General features: G+C 47.8%; 1 protein-coding gene across 1 annotated transcript in view; it reads left to right on the forward strand.

The window, feature by feature from the left end:
- Positions 1-915: 915 nt before the first annotated feature.
- Positions 916-21,606, forward strand: part of LOC142562781 (uncharacterized) — a 40,437-nt gene continuing 19,746 nt past the window's right edge. Inside the window, exon 1 of the mRNA XM_075673548.1 lies at positions 916-1,286. Within this exon, the coding sequence (XP_075529663.1) occupies positions 931-1,286 (356 nt within the window). The 5' untranslated portion in view covers positions 916-930. The remainder of the gene's footprint in view (positions 1,287-21,606) is intronic.

A 21,606-nucleotide genomic window follows, 5' to 3' on the forward strand; every position in this document is an offset into this window, starting at 1 on the left:
TGACGCCGTGTTATTGGCGCAGGTGCGTCGGGCTTTATCGCTCCCCAGAAAGCTACATGACTGAATAGGACGGATATGATCTAGCCGCGCGGTAGCTTAGTGGCTGTGGCGTCGTGCCTGGTGGCGCTGCTAAGCTCGAGGTCACGGCTTCGATCCCGGCCGCGGCGGACGCATTTCGATGGGAACGAAATGCAAGAACGCTCGTGCAGTTGCATTTAGATGCAAGTACGTTAAAGAACCCCGGGTGATCAATCCGGAGTCCTCCGCTATACTACGCGCCTCGTAGTCATACGTCGTGTTTTTAGCAAATGGCACCCTACAAAATTATTTTTAAATATGAACGGACATAATCTGGGCGGCTTCTCATTCTAGCCATTCCTCCTCATTACGCGCGGCCATACGTGTCGAAAGCAAGTCGGCATTATCTTTGCGCGGCGGTGTACGTTTGACGCGCTCTGTTCCTCCTTTCTTTCCCAGGGGTGTTTGTGTTTCCCTTTATAACTAATCAGGCCTCCGTTCGCACCGTTACGGCGAAATAGCCATAGTCAACTGCTAACTGTTCTTATGATGTGCCCGTCAACACTACAGTTCTTCCCGATATATTATTGGACTATATAGCGAGGAACAAAACGCTTTTTTTTTCGTTAATCCTTTCAGTTCATGCGGCATCAGCCGCATAGCCGGGTGGAGTGAGTGCCCGACGACTGAAAAATAGAGTCGCCCCGCGGACTTTTGCTTCTTTCCTCGAGCCAAGCCTGTCATCTGCGGGGCAAACCCAAAACGGCGCGCGCCCGACCCGCGTCAGAACACTGTCCGCTGCGATGACGTGCCACCGGCGACCGCCCGATCGCTCACTTTGACGGCTGGATCCGGCCGGCCGCTGCCGTATACCTGCCCACCGCACGCGCGCTTCAAATCCGGTCCGCAGCGATGTCCGAGGCGGCGAGCGACCTTCTGAGTCATCGCTTTAATGAGGTTTCACCAAGCCGATGCGCGGAGCGCTGTTTTCTTCTTTCGCTTCGTCTTTCTCCTTCGGGCCGTAATCGACTTACGCCTGCGCACGCAAGGCTGACGTACGACTCGCGGACGTCGGGTGCCGCGCCGGTGTCGCAGTTCAATCGCCGCGACGATTCGCACTGTGGGCACCCGCCGTGCGCGGCTACTCGAGCGAGCACAGTGCGCGTGCAGCACCCGCGAGCAGCCGGCATCGCGGCTCGGCTGGTTGACGCGCTACCGACGGCGTCGAGGAGCAGCCCCATGAGCGCGCCACTGCCGTCCACTTTCACGTGAGCATCCAATTACTGTCGCCCTCTCGATCCTCTTGTGTGACATGCATCGCTTTCTTTCGCACGCTGCGCCGGCGGTTGCTTATTGCCGCGCGCCGCATTGCTCCCGTGCCTCCCATAACTTATTCGATGTGCGACATTGTGAGGGCCTCGGTGCTCGCTGATGCACGTGGGTATCAGCTGGCAGCTGCTCTCATTTGAAGCGTGCTTGCATAGATCGTCGCGGCTTTTCTCTTTCGCATGCCTCGCGAATTGCGAGCAGTGCTCGAGATATCTACCTCCACGCCCCGGGGAAAACAGACCGCGCGTGACAGACGAGTTACCCGAACACCGGCACGAATTCGTGCGAACGGTTCGAGAAATAGAGCAGTCGACTAGTGGCGCGATCGACTGTCTGAAATGGAGCGTGGGTCTCGGCCGTTCATGCACAGTATGGCTCACTTTTGACGAGAATGATGTCCCCGTACGAACGATTGCGTTTATTTCAAGGAATATTGGAAGTCGACGAAAGAAAAAAGAATAAGAGGAGGACCATCGGGGGACGATAGCCAAAGTCAAGCGATAGCTTGCCGGCTCACAACCTGAGACATGCTGCTGGAGACCGTTTGGTTAGGTCCAGTGGTTAATACAGCGAGTCGTGTGGTTGCTGTGACATAGTACTGCCTACAAGATCGGCCCGCGTTACAAAAAAAAAAAAAAAACATCTTGTGAGGCCACACATCGTGCACTGATGTCAGCATCTGTCCACCAAGCCACCATGCACATTTTATCACGCTGTCTCGAGCATCGGCCGAGTTTACTCAGCCAGGCAGCCGTCCACGCAAAGTGAGGGGACGAGGTAAAAAAATTACGCCTTGAAAAAAAAATTGTACCAGATAAGTTTGTGTTCGTGCAGGATGTATCGGTACTCGCTCCGGTAGCTTAGAGGATGAACAGGTCGCAACTTCCAATTAGCAGCCATGACAGCCGCATTTCGTTAGGGGCGCAATTAACGCAAAAGAAAACGTCCAATTACTGACGCCTCGGCGCTCATTGAAGAGGTCCGAGAAGCCAAGCGGAGCTGCTGAGTTGTTGCTTGGATTCATTGTGGCTAAGCAGCTCAAGGAAGCAGGTACGCGGCTGGAAGAAGGGACAGGCCAAGTGCCTTGTCTTGCGTCTTGCCTCGTCCCACCTTACGGCCGCACGTATGTACGTGGGTCGTTGAGCTGTTTAGCCACAACGAATTCATACCGACTAGCTCGTCTTTCAATGGCTTTACAGTTGCCTTGGGACTTGAAACCGCATCAGTGGCTCGTCAACGCCTCAAAGCTGCGTATGCGGGTTTTAAGTGACGCCAAATTTGAGAACCATATTTCCGCCACTTGGGCTTTTTTATCATGAGCCTAAATCTAGGTGAAGTTTTCTTCTTGTATTCAGCCTTTATAAGAATTCCGTCGCTGTGGTTGGAAATCTAACCCGCCACGTCGTTCTCGCTGAGCAACAGAAAAAAAGAAAAGAATCTTGTAAGACACATACCGAAGAATTGTGATTCCAATATTCCTATGATCAGCGCTGGTGGCCCAGTCGCTATTGGGTTATGCTGCTGAGCCGAAGGTCACGGATTCGACCACGGCGAAATGCGAAATGCTCGTGTACTTAGATTCACGTGCACGTTAAAGGGACACTAAAGGCAAATAATAAGTCGACGTGGACTGTTAACGTACCATTACAGAAACCGCGCAGCGCTTGTTTCGTGCAAAGGAAAAAAAAAGCTTAGTTTACGAAAAAAATTGCGTCTGAAGGTTCCGCTTACCTTTAGCGCAATTCAAACTGCCCGCCACCTCTGAGCGCGGAGTGGTGACGTTGCCTACGTGGCCTACACCAACACCGTCCGCCCTTTATTGCCGTCGCCCGACAGACGGCGCTACGGTTTTCTGCGCAAAACTCAAACGCGCGACATCACGTGGACGTGGCGTTCTCCGCTACTTGGACTTCGTGCGAGTTTCACGAGCCAGAAAAAACAGCGCATCATTGCGCGATAACGAAACTACCGAAACGCGAATGGGCAGGCGGTGCAGAGCGTAGAAAACGAAGCCATGCGACCGCCCGCGTCGTTGTCAAAGGTAACGTCAATCAGTTCTTTTCTTTTTTTCTAAAAATTATATAGAACTAGATAAGTAGCATTTTCTTTCATCTTATAGCGCAGTACAATTATCTTTTTATTACGAGTGGTTGAGTCCTATATTGACAGAATTATAATGAGGAGTGCCTTCGTCATCGGGCTAGTACTTAAATGTCCCGAAGGAGTCTCTGTGTGCTGCATTTAACTAAAATTTTCAATTTCTAAAGCTCTGTTCGCGATAACATTGACGTCTTCGACATTCTCGAGCGTTAATCTATCACTTTAGCTTGACTTAACATGTCATGGTTTTGGCACGTAAAACCCCGGACCTTGTAGGTTTTTTTTTTTTTTTTGACAATGTTCTTGTGACACAGGCAAATGCAACAGCACCGCCTATTTTAACCAGTTTTCTGCTATGACGAAATATTCTGACACGCGTGTCTCTAACTCACACACTTCTTTCCCCGCGTAGTGCGTGTGTGACAAGTCCCCCCCCCCCCCACCTGTTTCGGTACCTTTTAATCTGCAGGACGACTAAGTGCCAACAATCTCGCAGCTTCCTTGCTTTAATTATGACGCGAGGTTGCCGTTCGGAGTGGGAGAGAAGGTGGGCAGTACGCGCAACGCTCGCTCCGCTCATTTTTATGCGCTCAACCGCGGCTTCAATATTCAAACATGTAGGAAATGACTTTCCGGAGTCAGCGTTGTACACGAAACACTCATAGCAGCTGCTGCCCAACGCCGCTGTCGGACTGCTGCGCATTCAGTGTGAAAGAGCGAACATAAAGTGTTTTGTTTTTGCGGCGAATCTGGCCGCTGATCAAGTCTGCACTTTCCCTGCAGCGAAGGTAACCTTCGTCTCAAGGTTTCTGCTCATCATCCGTTCTCTTTTTTTTTCTTCTGTTCTTGCTTCTTTCGTGGAAAACACGGGCCCTTTGCTTTCTTCGTGAGGTTAGGCTGGGTCTGTAACGTCTCGGGCACCGCTGTGTAACATGAAAAGAGCCCCGTCCTTCGCCACCACAGAAGCTCAGGCACCCTTGATGTCGAAGCGATCCTCCTTGACTTGGGGAAATGCAGCAGGTCACGAGCGAATATACGAGAACGCATGCATGTCGCAATTCGCAACGTCATGGTGCACCTCCCGCCAAGAGAGAGAGTAATATATTTTATTTCCAGAAAGTACAGGAAAGGTCGTCCTCAGTAGGTGCGCTCTATAGCCAGTTGCTATGCGCCGAGGAAGGAGGGAGGGAAGTGAAACTATACGGATGAATGATGATGATGAGAAGGGAATGAGTGGATGCGTATGTACACATCACAAAATGGGCCTATACTAAAGCCGTTCGTCCGATTCCGAGGCATGCAGAAATTTCAATAAGGCTCTCTGCTTGATTTCCTCGCAGTCGTTCATAGCGTCAGGTATAATGTCAGCGTTAAGTGTCTATCTAAAGAACCGCCCGTAGTCCGTCGCTCCTGCACATATGCTAGGCAATCACGATATGTTTTCCAGCATTTGCATGAGGCGCGTGGCAGCTGCTCGTAGTCAGGCCAGTTTGACCGGCCGATGAGATGAGCGACGCGTAAAAAAGCAACGCTTATTCCAAGCGAAGCTACCTCGTTTCGGGTAACCTTCGGGGCATACGCGGACTTCCCCGCCTGGATCAAAGGCGTATAAAGGCGCCTACGGTCAGCATGAGCCCTGCGCGTCTTTGTATACGTGCTTCTGTCACTGCGCACGTGTCGATGGGTAAGTTATCAGGTTCACGTATAGGGCAGTACGCCCCCGGACGAGCTCAAGAAAACTGAGCGCGGCGAACACGTGGCCCCGTGAATTACGACATGTCTTTCGCTCTCACCCGCCCAAACAGAACGGGAGAAACAGTGTTATTTAACCATTTATGACGTCGTTACGCACTCAGAAGTCGATGCCGTCGCGCAGCGAAAATGCTGTCAACATTCGTGTATGCCGCTGTGCGCATGAACAGGGTACAAGGGAGGACAAGGAAGGAGGTCGCAGTTGGAGTTTTTTTATAGTTGTTCTCGGATTTTCTTTTTTTTACACACACGCTCTTTCTTCGAGACACACTCCTCTCCAAGTCCTTCTGCTTCGGCGGCGCGCACCTCTGGCGTCGGCGGCGCTGAGCCTCTACTCGGGCAGCTCCTTTAGCAGCAGCGGCAGACGAGACACTTTCACCGGTTGCGTCGCTCATTGTTCATAAAGAAAGCGTAAACAGAGGAACGTGGGCCTCGCGCGGAGCGCATTCACTAGCGGCGGCGGCGCAGGCGAAGCAGCGCATGCGCAGTGGGTCCGAAGCCCACGCGACCGCTTTGTTTTCATGTATGGTATCTGTGCTCGCCGCATGCCTTAGAAATGACATCATCGGCGACCAGGTGATGATGAGAAGCAACCATCTCGTCTCCACCGCTCTAAAAACGCCCGTCAACGATGCACGTCACAGTATACGCTCGCGCTTTTTAATCTCATCGCGCGTGACTGTACGCACACATCGTTAAGAAAGCGAACACTTTATCTATGTTCAGCGATTCATGTAAACGTGTAAGTCAGAGCCTCACTTACTGCTGTCTACTATATAGTTCCCGTTCTGAACCTGCACCGAAATTGCGACGAGGCGACTTCGGACAGTTCTTTTTTTTTTTTCGGTCGCCAGCAAACAAGCCGAGAAATGGATTATTCTGGGACATTTTAATGCGTCCCACCCAGCCTGCGGGTACCAAACATAAACTCCAAAAGGCCGCCGTCTAGCCCACTCCGTAAGCCTCCATCGATTCACTCTGCTGACAGAACCTGACAGAACAACCAGAACGGGTAACAACGCAAGCAGCGATACATGTTCCGACCTGACAGTGCTCAAGGGGTCGACTCGATGTTTCTGGAACAACCTAATGGACAACCTGGGCAGTGACCACAGCATTCTAGCCTCAGGAGTCCAACTGGTGACCATACACGCCCCAGAACGTGCAGTCAAAACAACGAACTGGGACGCGTTGCGGCGCAACAGAACCAAGCCTCAACAACGCGACACGCCATCTGTACACGAGTGGACACAACAGCTACAAGCAGAATTTAAAGCTGCCACCAAGCAACTCACTGCAACAACGGAGACACCGGATGTGGACAGACATCTGCTCCACCTCATGGCATGCGAAGAAGCCTGACCAAACGATGGAAGAGACAGCGGCACAACTGCAGGCTGAAACAAAGCATCGTGCGGATCAAAGCAGAAGCGGAGGAATACGCCATCAACCGCACCAATAACAATTGGCACAACCTCTGCGACCCCCTTAATGGCACTCTAAGTACATCCAAAACGTGGTCCCTCCTCAGAGCACGTACTCAACCCAACGCTTACAAAAAACGCACACAACCAACACCGTCCGCACTATTACCCACAAAGAACAAATGGTTGATGACGCGCTCCTCCAAACACTGCAACAGAGATACGTAACTACAGGTCACTGACCGGATTACAAAGACTATCCACACGAGGAAGAAACCCAATAGGATGCCTATTTTACAGAGGCAGAAGTGAGGGCAGCCCTACACGGCGTAAGACCTAACACGGCGCCTATGCACTATAACACTATGCACTACTACGCAACCTCGGCGATCAGGCCATCCGGCAACTCGCTGCATACTACAACGGCTCCTGAAAAAAAAAAAAAGAAACGAACGCTTCCACAAGAATGGCGACACGCCGATATTACCTTAATTCCGAAACCCGGGCAACCATTCTCCCTCCAAAATCTCAGACCCACTTCCCTGACTTCGTATATGGGCAAACTCTTTGAGCACGTAGTTCTTATGCGCCTCCAAGTTTACGTCGAGGTGAACCAAGTCTTCCCAAATACCTTAGTCAGCTATCGAGCAGGTCTTTGTGCGCAGGCCATACTCCTACAACTTAAGGAGAATGTTGTGGATGATCCGAGTACAGCTTAAACCAGAGCGATTCCCGCGTTGTACCTCAAGGGGGCCTTCGAAAACGTCTCACATGAACTCATGGATTCAGCCACCCCTGGTTACTCCCCTATTCCTTCACCTCCCTCCTGGGAGACTGCTCTGACCAGCTCAGACCTGCAAGAGCAGCGACGGCTGATCCGGTGGGCACGCGGAGTGGTGCGATATATATATATATATATATATATATATATATATATATATATATATATATATATATATAGCGAGAAGAAGGGGGATTAACCCCTTCTTCTCCCTTTCTTCTCGTTATTACATAACGAGGGTCTCGAATCCGGCAACATTAATGCCTTCAGGTAGCATAAGTGGGTTTATTGACCAGTTGCCTTCACCCTAAAAAGATCACGTTCTCGTGACGCCTGCGGCAAAAAAGACGTTCCACGTCCGCCGCCAAGGTCTGTGAGTGGTGGCACTGGCTAACACTCCCAGGGTTCTACTAGGACACATGAATACCCAAGAAAGTGGATGGGAAAACGGCGCCGTGGTAGCTCAATTGGTAGAGCATCGCACGCGAAATGCGAAGGCTGTGGTTGTTTTTTCATCCACTTTAATTTCCATTAATTTATCGTTTCTTTATTTCATTTATTAAGCACAAATAATTTCCCCTATGTTGTCCTTGGTGTCAGTGTTTGTTGGCTTCTTATGATATGACTACATATATATATATATATATATATATATATATATATATATATATATATCCCCTGTACTGAGGAATCCCACTTATAACACTTTTTTTTCTTTATTTTTAATATCGACACATGCATAAAGTATATTGCCGGCAGAACACGTTCTAGTGACAAATCAGAAAAAAGTAACTATACAAAGTGGCGTCGTTTCACCTACCTGCAGATTGAATTTTTATATTCCTAATAGACTTTCGAGCCTACCTTAAACGAAAACGTGTTCAGCATCATTATACAAGGTTTCCCACGTAAGTTTAGCCAAACTTTAAACATATGTAAATGCCAAGTAGCTGGGCAGAATCAAGATAATGCTGTTTGCCGTCGCTCGTATAGGTACTAAGATTATCTTTTTTGCGTTCCGTCTAATTGCATAATTATTCTTAATTAACTAATCAATTTCTTAATTATTATAATTAGATTAAATTGTCAAAGAGAAATTTCTAGGGCAACACTAAAAACTCCGGATACAGCTTGCTGTTGCTCAATACGTGCTACATAAAAGTTTTTCCTAGCGTGAAAGGAGCCCGCAAATGCACGCAAAATTGCCGCGCGACTGGCCGCTCAAGGCACTTTGTGTGTATTCGCGGGCTTCTTTCACGCGCGTAAAAACAATGTTATGTATAACGTATTGAAACACAGAAAGCTGTATCGGGAGTTTCTAATGATGCTCTACAGTTTTCTCATTGACATTTTTCATCTAGTTATAATATTTGAGAAGTTGATTAGTTAATTAAGAATAATTATTTAATTAGGCGGAATGAAAAAAAGAGTAATCTGAGTATCTCCAAGTCGGCCGCATTTCGATGGGGGTGCAATCGACCGGCTGGGGCATGTACTACGTTGCCACGAAGAATTGCATCGGTCGTTTCTGAACCCCCTATACAGCACAGGGCAATGAACTTTCCCCTAAGGTGAGCATTAAAAGTTTTGCACAGTTGATCTTAGTTAATTAACGAATTAAGCGGAATATAAAAAAAATACTCTAAGGAGTGCTACATGACGGCATACCATATGCCGTTGGTATCGTGCAGCTTCGGTTAACCACATTTTTTAAAATCCTTGGTTCAAGTTACGTAAAACACCCTGTATGTGACATTCTTTCTCTGGCAGCCTCTTCTTTTGGGTACTGTCATACAGTTGCTTGCTCAGCCGGTGATGAATTTCTACTTGGTCCAAGGGAATTTCCTTGTTATAAATTTTTAGCGGCGTTGTCTCATTTTAAATTTTCTTTTAGTTTCTCTAAAATTTTTGCATTGCTTTCAAGACAGGTCTGAACGGCGCCTTCCAACCCAACCCAATCCAAACCGGCTTGAAACCGGTGCGGTCGGAACGCGTGGCCGTCGTCTGCTGGCTTGACGCCCGCGCTCTTGCGCCGGCAATGCGTCGCCTTTCGACCGGCTTCCCAGACGTTTCGACAGCGGCGTGGGCAGTGAAGGACACGTCAGTATACAAAGTGGCTCTAGATGATTCTTTGCACACGCGGGCGGCTTTGCACTGCGTCCCACCGAAACGCGAACATTGTGGCCATGCGTGCGCAGCCTCGCGCGACAATGTACGTATAGTATGAGGAATTCAAATACGAACATATCGAGGTGCGCGAGAAAGAAACGTTAAATCACTCTGATCACTGTGGTTTCTTGAAGTGACGACCTCGACTTTCTGTGTGTCCTTGCATTCTTGTAAGCCGTAGTGCTGTAATCTCGCTTCTGTACGTATGATCAACTCTATCTGGCTGGGGCGCTGGCTGTGCGGGCGGGCGAGTTGTCATGGCGCAGCAGGATCCCCAGCAGTGCTGTGATTGACCGCCATTCTCGAAGCTTTTCGAAGTAGTTTGGGATCAATAGCAGTCATGTCGCGTTATTGCGAAGGCATAAGGCTGTTGCAGTATAAGGAGTTGCCATCATTCTCTTTCCGGTGCTTCGAGGCCCGTCTTGACATTTGTCGGCAGCTTTTCGTCACGAGAACATTCGTGCTATCGACTGACGCTTATTATCTGGATAGAACTTGCAAATCCAGGTTTCACAGCCTGCATAATAACGTCAGAAACTTGTCCACAGCTGCATGCGTCGACTGTGATCAGCATGTCCACGTCACTCAACGAGCGTGTATTTTCGTTCATCTGTCATGTTGTGGGGCGAGGCCATTGGGGCGAAAATTACCTGAACGTCGAACTGAGATAGTCGAGCAGGAGTTGGAACACTGCCGTTCAACTATTGTGCAGTGACACTGTATGCAATATCTGCAGTTTGTCAGAGGAACGTTTTCGCTCGCCATTTTTGCCACAGGTTCGATTTTACAGTGAAGCTGCATACCTCTACCGTCCAAGGAAGTTTTCGTGTCGTTGTTGGCGTGGTAAGCAAAAAAACTTCCCATACGTGGGCCGATACCTGAGATAGTGCAATACCGGCCGGACCCGCGGCGGAGGTGAAGCAGGCGTTAAGCACTCACCATACGTGGGTTGATCCCGAGGATAGTGCAATACCGGCCGGACCCGCGGCGGAGGTGAAGCAGGCGTTAAGCACTCACCATACGTGGGTTGATACCGAGGATAGTGCAATGCCGGCCCGACCCGCGGCGGAGGTGAAGCAGGCGTTAAGCGCTCATCAAACGTGGGCCGATCCCGAGGATAGTGCAATGCCGGCCCGACCCGAGGCGGAGGTGAAGCAGCCATTAAGCACTCCCCATACGTGGACCGATCCCGAAGATAGTGCAATGCCGGGCCGACCCGCGGCGGAGGTGCAGTTCGCCATTAAGAGGCTCACACTCACAGCTTCGCTGGTCATCCTTCTTCACAGAGCGGAAGGGAACTGAGTTTTTTTTTTCTCTGTCACTGCATTAACTACCACTTCTTTCCTGACCTTTACGCCAACATTTCTTCCCTACTCTCCCTTACCATAAATTGACTCATACTAAGACAAACCACCCGCCGTGGTTGCTCAGTGGCTATGGTGTTGGGCTGCTGAGCACGAGGTCGCGGGATCGAATCCCGGCCACGGCGGCCGCATTTCGATGGGGGCGAAATGCGAAAACACCCGTGTGCTTAGATTTAGGTGCACGTTGAAGAACCCCAGGTGGTCAAAATTTCCGGAGTCCTCCACTACGGCGTGCCTCATAATCAGAAAGTGGTTTTGGCACGTAAAAAAAAATAAACAGCATAAGACAAACCAGATGGACGCCCTACACCGTACGGCACTAAAGGCAGCGCTGGGAATACCCCAGCATGCGTCCACGCAGCTCCTACTGCGACTCGGGGTGCACAACACCATCCGCAAGCTAGTCGAAGGCCACCTTAACAGCCAATTCCAACGCCTCCAACGGACAAGGCAGGGGCGCCTCATTCAATCCCGGCTAGGATACTCAACACCGAGAAAACCGCAACACCTGCTTAGCATTCGACACAAAATTCACGTGTCCCCAATTCCCCGTAATATGTGCCCTGACCGTCGTAAAAGCCGGAGCACAAGCCATAGCTGGCCCGGGTCTTTGGCGATGGCATATCGAACACGCCGATCCTATGCACCAACCTGGCCCGGTACCCGCAGAGACGTGTCTTGTGTCTAGTCGTACTAGATAGTACAGGCACTCTGAGGGCTTCGGCCACGGTCAACACTGTGCTCAGCGGCACGACGGAAGAGGCCGCTATCGCCTTGGCCGTCATGCTCGCTTCAACCATACCGGCGGCCAGACGGACCTATCACAATGGTCCCTGATTCGCAAACCACCTGTTGAACTTTGGCACAAGGAATTGTTACATCCTGCACACGCTGTATCCCCGCATCATCAGTAGATGGCCGGAGAAATACTTGAGGCATTTTCAATGTGGGTCAGTTAGGAGCCGTCTTTGTTAGTTCCCCTTCCATAGCTCTTTGTGATAAAGAACTTAAGTTCCTTAGAAGTTAATCAGTTTGGCCTGTGTCCGCTATGTGTATGGTTACATTTGTATTGTTCAATGTTATTGACGCATGCGCAGCAGGAGTTGACCGACGATGACGCGATCGCCTTGCCTTTCTTCTTTTACTCTCTTTATGCCCATTGCGAATTGTATATATTTGCGCAGGCTTCAATAAAGATGTTGTTGGCAGTCAGCGCTCGTCCTGTGTCCTCCCTTGTCCGTGTTTTTTGGCGCTGTTTCAAATATGAACAGCCCACAGCATTACACAGGGTGCGTATCGCCTGGACACCTGGACACGCCTCTCTTCGTGGTAATGAACGCGCTAATGCGGTAGCCCTAGAGCTCGCTAAACTGGCGCCATTGGAAGAGCTGCACAACCCAAACGACGCACCGGCAGAGCCACTGAACTACACTGAAACGCTAGAACGTTACAGACATAGCAGGATACATTTCCATTCCCATTCCTTTAACCGAGAAGATATCGTCGCCGTGGCGACAGCTGCGAACTTATTCGTTTGCTTGCTTCTTTATCCCTCGCCTCTTCCACTCCTCACAATATCCCTCGTATTGTCCCTACTGTGGAGCAAAGCCCGCGGAGTATCACTGCACCTGGGTATGGGTGCCTCAGTGCGCGCTTGCTCCCCCGCTCCTGTATACGGAGCGCGGCGGGCGAGGAGGATATCGAGGCACCCTACACCTATGAAAAAGACGCCCCATCTCATTATGAATAAATGTTTCTATCTCTCTCTCAGAACCACCCGCAAAGGGACACTATCTACAAGCTACCGTTCCAAATTCTCGAGAGTTTAAGGCTTGTAGAACCTGCTTTTAAAATCGTAGAAATTCATCGCGCGGAAACCCCCTCAACGCAACTTCATAGCTGTCGGCGTGCAGATAAGTTCCGCGCGGGCGGTACCGAATGCTACCCTGTTATTTAAACTGATAGCCTAACCAAAAAGAAACTGTCGCTGGAAATTCGGAAGGGGTGCCAGCGTCAACCGTATTTATTGAAAGTTAAATAATGGACCATTACACGTCTTCGCTCGTAACTTTCATATGTAATGCTAGTAGTTCAGCGCAGTAGAAGAGGCAGTGCATTTATGCAATTAAATAATTATTGTCGCAATTTAACGTTGCGAACGCATTTTCGGTTGCCTGTTGTGCACCGCACTGTTTTATAGTTTATGATGTGGAACAAAAGCGTCCACAATACCAACGCACAGTGTTTGCAAAGGTTCTTGGTGTTGCGGCAACCCTCAGTGCGAACCTTGCGTAATCCACGCGCATCCATCATACTGGAATGCTTACAGCGTTTCCACGCTATACAGTCACCGGCGCACATCCTTTCATATATAAGCTCGTAAGTTACCTCACGGTGAACACACAGTTAACCACTCCAAACTGCGTGTGAAAGTAATTACGAAAGCGAAAGCGCGACGTTTCAGCAACTAGAATAACTATTTTTTGAACAAATATGAAAGCAACAAGTTTCTTGTTCCTTTTCTCGTGTAAGGGCTTTTTAATTCTGAGGCGGTTCTTCTTCCGGGATGACGCACAAGCTCACATGGCGCAGGGCTATCAATAGCTGGAATTTCTGAGTCATATAGCTTACGCGTTATCCCTATCAGTTGATACGGGTATGTATCACCATGGTAGCACCATGTATTTGCATGGTGCTATCACTAGACACAGCATTCAAGAGCTCTTTGTTACCGCATGCTGACTGAAGCGTGAGATAAGTCTGCATACACAACCGTTCATGAGTGTCGAACTCTTGGCTACTTCAACACCGTTCAACGAATGAATTTAAAAAATGTGTGATTACATGTTGTTGTTTGATGAATAACCAACTAGGCTCGTTCACTTCGTTCTCAACAGTTTCGATCAGCCCCAAACCCATTACCCCATCTTCTTTTTTTCTGTTTTCTCTTTCTTTTTGTAAAGTTTGTGTATGGATGTGACAAGTGATGCGTGGCATGTTCCATGATGTCGTCGTGGAGATTGTTTGCAATAATGTAAAATTTCTAAGTGCGACGACACTTTGGTGTCCACCGGACCGCTTGAATGTAGTCGCGTTGCGACCTGCCATATAGAAACCTGTAACCGAAAGCAGTTGTGTCTGGTCGGACGCGTTTCGACAAGTCTGCTGATTGGTTTTAATTATAATTACAACCCTCCTCCTGTCTTTCCGATAACCATGGCAGTCATGGAAAATTTCTGCAATCTCCGACCAAGACTTCTCAATGTTATTTATTTTATGGCCAGAAAAATATAGAGATTAATTTACAGAGGGAAGACCCAGAGCCGAAGGCTGTATACATGGGAATTTTCGGTCGGGAAGTTCTATAAACAATCAATGTGGAAGGCAGCAGCAGCACGTTTAGAAAATGCAGGAAGTCAAATGATCAGAAAAAAAAAATAAGTTAAAACGTGCTTGCCAAACAAGTTCGTGATAAAGCTTCAAAGTATTATGGATATACTGATAAGAAACGATAGCGATCCCTTTTTGAAAACGACTAATGAGGAATAATGCTTAATGCGTGTCGGGAGGCGACTCCATTATGATATTTCAGTATAATAAGCGGTATGCCTCCCATTGTTTGAGTGCATTACAGGCAGTAAGAGAAATTTCTGTCGCAGGCCAATCTGGTTGGATAGGTATTTACAAGACGATCACTTCATAAAATAGTGGATGAAGTCAACTCTTTTATAGATTTCAAGAAAATAATTGTGGCATTAGAAAGGCCGAATTTTTATATAGAAAGCTATAAGCTGTAGTTTTGGAGTAGATGTGAAACATTGCAAACATTGCATTGCATTCAAGGTTAGGTTCCATTGCAGGGGGCACTGCCACGCCTTCCCGGCCCTGCATCACCATATTATAAATTAAACATTGGTTTATCTTTTTTTTTTTTTAAAGGCACGTGTGGGTCGACTCTTGCCGTCAATGTCACGATCCACTTCAGGTGCCTCTGGAACTGGTACTACTTTGAATGATTTTACTGTACGTGAAAATATTCCTCTCTTAAATATTAGATTAATAATACGCGAAAACAACTTCCAGAAGACCGGGTAAACTTGGCTGCCTGTAGCTCGTGAAGACGTGAAGAATGCCGTTTTGAGGCGCGATGATTGTCAAGAAAGGTTTTATTTACAGTAAAGGCAGAAAGGTTGGCCTGAGCTCTATCTGGTCCTTCCGCTACTAAACACCACATTATGATAATCATCATCATTATCGGGCTGAGCTGTTGCTCTCTAACCTGGTAACTCTGAGATGTAGGGAAGGGGAGCACACGTATAGTGATTAATTGTGGTTGAGAGTGCGTGGGATGGTGGCAAATTAGTTCTGCGGAATCCCGCAAGGTGGAGGAAAGTACATGAAAGGGAAAAGTTGTCATCCACCCGAATGTAGCACGAAGCTACAAAGGAAACTCATACGGGTTTCTCAGAAAGAACGCTTCGCAGTTCAGGAAAAGTATCCCGAACCAGGACGAATTTTTCGTCAACTGCAAAACATTTCTTCTGAAAATCGGAATGCGTTTTACAAAAGTTATTGTACAAAAATCTAATCATGTAGGCAGCAATTTCAACATGCGATTATTTGCAATGCTGTGGATTTCTTTACAGAGGGAGTGTTTAGCGGGACAGCTGTGTCGGGAGGAAGTGTTAAGTTGTTCGCTATCGATTCGCGCAGTTGTAGAACAGAAATAGCACGGTAACACAAACGGAATATAATGTTTCTTTTGAGCTTTCGTTTATTGTCATAAAAGATTTCATGGAAACAAAACGTTTCGCTGCATTGCACTATACAGTCATGTAGTGTAGGCAGGAATCTTTTATGCCGGAAGGGGTGAAGAAGAAACAATTCGGGGCCAGGGGGGTATGTGTGCGGTTTGCCGATCAATTTCCGAAAAGAAAAAAAAAACGGTTGAGGAGAAGGGGTTACGGGTGCGGTCAGTGGACTTCAACCTTACTGAGCATATCTGCACCCCTGGACGCAACTACGCGTTATCTATGAAACGGCCTGTCCTTGCAGTTGCGCGCATCAACTTTCCGCGGCTGCGTCAGGCGTGCTCGGTGCACTAGCTGCGAGGTGGCGAAAGCAGCACACCCTCGGCCCTGCGAGCCGCCAGCAGGAACGGCGGCGGAACCATGCTTCGGCAGCTCGGCAACCACCATTATACCGCGCACGGCAGACACAGGGAGGGGCGCGTCCCGCAGAGGCATGCGCATTCGTTGTCGCCGCCGTCACTGTTCGCCATCGGCTGCGAAGAGGCGCGCGACCGATGTTGGCGCTGCTAGCTAACAACAAGTAAGAACGAATAGTGTTGAACGTTAGCAGTTAGCGTTGAGGAGAAGCAGTAGATAGGAAAGGCAGCCAATGGCCGAGAAGCTCGCGCTACAGTGAACGGGAGCGCGTTAGGTCACCGGAAGAAATGGGAAGGGCAGAATCTGGTCCACGTTAAAGTCGAAAGCACAAATAATCGCCGGGTTTCGGGAGCACGTACGTGACAAAACCAAAAGCGCGCCCTGAATATTTTGCAAGCACGTGAAATCTTCAGGTAGAAAAAAAAAGAACTATAGTTCAGGCTGACGGAAAACAGTTTGGAGGGGGAATACGCTTTGAATTACACTGAGGAAATACAGCTGAGTCATTCAAGAGCAGTGCAGAAATAATGTGGAAGAGGCAGAGTCATAAGGATGCAGAAAATTTTGTTGTCAGCAACATCAACTGAAAATAGTCGGAAGAGAAAATGCCACAGTACACAACTGAACGGGATGTAAAATATCGATGAAATTAGCAACTGGGATCGAAAGTCAAAGGAGCATTGTTAGAATAATTGGAAAGCGATTTTACAGGACAAGCGAACCCCGGATGGTTGGCGACAGAGTAGAATGGGTTTGATATGCAAAGGAAAAGGAGATACAAGCAGCATTTAATTCTACAGACCAATTACGATGTCGTCAGTACTGTGCAGGTTAAGAATTCAAGCTATAAAATCGAAGCATCAAGCATGAGAAGGACAAAATGGGATATTGGCGGAACTACAGAGATGTTTCAGAATATGTTGACGCATAGACTATAGAATATTTGTAATCACACAGTCTATAGCCAGAGTAGATTTCTGTATACTGCAGCCTTCCAGAATATTAGTGGCGCGCGCCACAACGGATACACGGAAATCCCTTGGAGCATTCTAAAGGATGTAGGTCTCGGTGAAGACACCATAACGTTACTGAGGATAATAAAGTGCATATATAACGGGGGGAGGACTAAGTATCTACGAGACGACTGAAATTCAGAAAGGCTTCCACCAAGGTCCCCGTTATCACTTGCTGATATTTATGATGTGCGTAATCGATAGGCATGAAAAAGGGAGAAAAAGACTAGATGAAAGTAAGTTGGGTTACAATCTCTCGTATAAACGAGACAGTGTGGTGGTGGAGCAACGACTACCGGCTTCGGTGTACGTATAGATGACATTGCTTTATTGGCGAGTAGTCAGAAATACATTCAGCTCCTGGCACATATTTAGGCAGAGCAAAGCGAAGCTCTATGTTACGAATATTTATTTTTTTAATTTGTGTTTAGACTATTCAGGTACCATATAATAAAAACGCTAATTTATACAGTGGAGAAAAATAACCAGGAAACTAACCAGTAGATATTACTTTACTCCACTGTATAAATAAGCGTTTTTATTATATGGTACCTGAATACTCTAAACTCAAATTTAAAAAAATAAATATTCGTAACACAGAGCTTCGCTTTGTTCTGCCTAAATATGTGCCAGGAGCTGAATGTATTTCTGACTACTCGCCAATAAAGCAATGTCATCTGTACGTACACCGAAGCCGGTAGTCGTCGGTGTACATCGGCAGAGACACCGGCAGAGAGAAGGATGTTAAATGTATACATCCAGAGATGCCGAAACAACGTATTGGATAGGCGCAATGGAAAAGGGGGCCAGTGATAGAACTATATATGAAACGGCAAACAATGAAATCGGAAGAGAAAATTTTACGATAATCCAAAGGGCAGTGCCCTACTGTTCTAAGCCAGATCGGGTTTCTTGAGAACGCAGAGTTGTCAGAAGATTTCCCGACGAGGACGATTCGTGATTACCGTGTAGAAACGGGCCAGAAACCATAGATCATGTTATAGTACAATGTCACATTATCCATCCAGCCATAAATGCGGTAGTAGAGAGCTTGTCCGAGTCCTTGGGTTTTGAAGACAGCAGAGTTGTTTAAAATGAATCTGGTGGCGCATACTTAGTAAGAGATGACCGCGGAATGATCACTAAATGAAGAGAACTTTCCATTTTGAATAAGGTACTTTAGCGCATAAAGTTATGTAAAGGTTCAGATACACCAGAAAGGTAACAAGAACGAGCTTAGTGGCATGTGCCGCCCCCACCCCCCCTGTTTCGTAGGGGATGTTAACACCATCATCGAAGCTATAGCTATAGTGCCTAGAATATACTTACATAGGCACCACACCGTATTATACCGGTCCCGAAACACGCACCGACAGAAACTACGACGGCACTTGTCAAGTTCGCGGTTGCCCACTGATTGGGCAAACACCTCATTCGAATCCAATCACCTAATCACTGACGCAGATTTTTTTGTTTGTACCGCGCCTTTTAGCTGCCGGTACGTAATCGCAACTTCAGGCCTCAATTTTTCGAACGCGCCACAGACCATGTGAATAATATTCCATCTCCGTGGATAGTGTCATATCGGCCCCATTTTTTTGCCATAAAGCGTTGGAGCCATATATCACACTGCTCGTTAAAATCACGTGTTGCCCCAAAGAGTGGCCGACCCTTTTCGTGTCTCACTCCCCTAACAGCTACAGCTGCTCTCCGCTGTTTTAGAAACGCACAAACTATACGGAAGCCCCGAACTTTATCGGGGTCCAGGCGCGCAGCTGTGTGTGTGCACTATATACGTATAGGCCGCTCTACGCGAGTGCGCATTGCTGCACCATGCGTACTCCTTCGAGCATCCGAGTGTGTTCGAGTATGCGCACTATGGCGCGCTCTCTGGCCACACCGCGCGGTGGCTGTGGCGTGCGAACGCGCTGACCGCGCACTCAACGCTCGTGCCACAGAGCATTGGCGCACGTCATCGTGCAGAAGCCTATATAGACAGGTCAAAATTATGCCTCGTCAATCGCACAACGTCTATCATACATCATATGTGTTTCCCTGGGACGCTAAAACGCATCAATCGAGTCATTAGCACGACGATCCAAATTTTCAAACGTAAACCAGCCCCCTTACATTGCGTCTCTCATGCACTTGCCCGTTAGGGATGGGAACATCGGGAGGACAAAACGAGGACGGCATATAGGCCCGAAACACGCGCGCGCGTGGTGTGTTTCTCCGCACTGCTGTCCGTTTTTTTTTTTTTCAGTGCGCATCACGCGTTGGGTAGCCTATAATTTATGCGACTTAATTGTATATTGCGCTTTTTTTTTTCCTTTTTTTGGCGTCACCGCAGCGCGCAATTCTTGTCGCTGTCTAAGTTCACTATACACTTCTCCAGATATATGTGGCTCGCATAAGTTGCTCTCGTTTTCCATGCGGGTGTCGTAGTAAAGTATGGACACTCGCTAAGAAAGCAAACGGATGTTTTGACAGGCGCTGTTTTACCTTACCGTCCAGCGCAGGGCCGCCACGTCTCCTAATTAATTTCTGCCAGGCCGTGCGTGAACGCAATTACGCCGCAGCATTTCTTTTTTTTATTTTTTGGCTCCCTTTACGTCACGCGCTTCCACGCGGAACCCACGTGCAAGTCTCTATAAACGCTGCGCGAAGTAGCTATCAGCACGCTTCCCTTGCGGCACGCCACCGCTGCTCGCGCGTGTGTTTCGATTTCCCGTGCAGAATTAAAAAAAAAAGTCAACGTATATGTATGCGTATTCAACGATGTTTCCGTTTCAACATCTTTGGGAGAACCTTTGCTTCTCTCTCTCTCTTTTTCTTTCTTTTTGTTCAAGTCAGCAACGTTCGTCATTGTTTGCGCTCACGAAGAAAAATGAAAGTCAAGTAAGCGCGTCCATCCTTCAACTGAATATAACTGCGGATAGGAATACTGGCGCCGGTAGAATGACGATGAAAGGATGAGGTCAGCGGATGCCTTTCTTCTTTCTTCGTTCTCTCTCTCTTTTTAAATTCGCGGCGACGACAATTTATCATCGGTAGCTTGAAGTTTGAAACTCGGAACCAATCGAGAGCTCAAGAAAGTAGCCTGAAATATGGTGCCGCCCTCCTGGTACCAGCGACGCAGCGATGGGGTTTTTTTTGTGCAGAATTTAGGACAGCGACTTAGGGTCAACATTTTTCCCACAATGGGAAAAAAAGAAAAGAAAGAAAGAAAAACAAGAGCAAGAACTTTTCCGCTTCTTCTAGAGAGCTGCGTAAGTACGCAAGATTACCTATATTCAAGGTGACCTCATTACTGGCGTGCTGTCAGCATAAATTGAAACGCTAACAGAAAATGACTGATCAGCAGAGCGCCTGTTAGGCGTAATTACATGAAAATGGGACGTGTATAATCGCCCCGTAGCCAATTTATGAGCGTAGAGTAGTCCTAAATGTGTGTTACTGTTACAAATGCTGGCGAAACCGGAAACGAGACGATACACACACACACACACACACACACACACACACACACACACACACACACACACACACACACACACACACACACACACACACACACACACACACACACACACACACACACACAGGGTATCCCAACTATCATGCACCAAGATTTTAATATATGCAAACGCCACGTAGCTGGACAGGACCAAGGTAATGTCGTTTGCCGTCGCTTGGAGATACTCCGAGTATTTTTTTTTTGCATTCTGCCATATTACATAATTAGTCTTAATTAATTAATCAACTTCTCAAATATTATGATTAGATGAGACGTGTCAATGAGAAAATAGTAGAGCAACGTGAAAAACTCCCGATACAGCTTTCCGTTGCTCAGTACGTGCTACATGAAAGTGTTCTTCCGAGCGTGAAAGAAGCCCGCCAATACACGCAAAATTGCCGCGCGACTGGCCGCTCGAGGCACTTCGCGTGTATTGGCGGGCTTCTTTCACGCTCGGAAGAACACTTTCATGTAGCACGTACTGAGCAACGGAAAGCTGTATCGGGAGTTTTTCACGTTGCTCTACTATTTTCTCATTGACACGTCTCATCTAATCATAATATTTGAGAAGTTGATTAATTAAGACTAATTATGTAATATGGCAGAATGCAAAAAAAAAATACTCGGAGTATCTCCAAGCGACGGCAAACGACATTACCTTGGTCCTGTCCAGCCACGTGGCGTTTGCATACCTTTAAATCTTGGTGCATAATAGAAGGGCCACTGCGTATGTATATTGTTACGGAGGAGATGTTCGAAGGTGGATTATTCATAGTATACTGGGAAAGGTGGCAGGCAGGGCCACAACAACGAAGGCGGCGGAGTGGGCCACACTTCGTCCTCTTTTTCGTCCTCTACACTTCAACAACTTCTACACAACACTGGTTGATTGATTTGTTGAATAAATGCTTTACTTATTGGCTGGCTCTTTGGCCTGATACGAGTAATGGGTAAGGGGAAGTGTCGGGAGT

This window comes from Dermacentor variabilis, chromosome 1, assembly GCF_050947875.1.
Source record: "Dermacentor variabilis isolate Ectoservices chromosome 1, ASM5094787v1, whole genome shotgun sequence".
NCBI classification, from domain to species: domain Eukaryota; kingdom Metazoa; phylum Arthropoda; class Arachnida; order Ixodida; family Ixodidae; genus Dermacentor; species Dermacentor variabilis.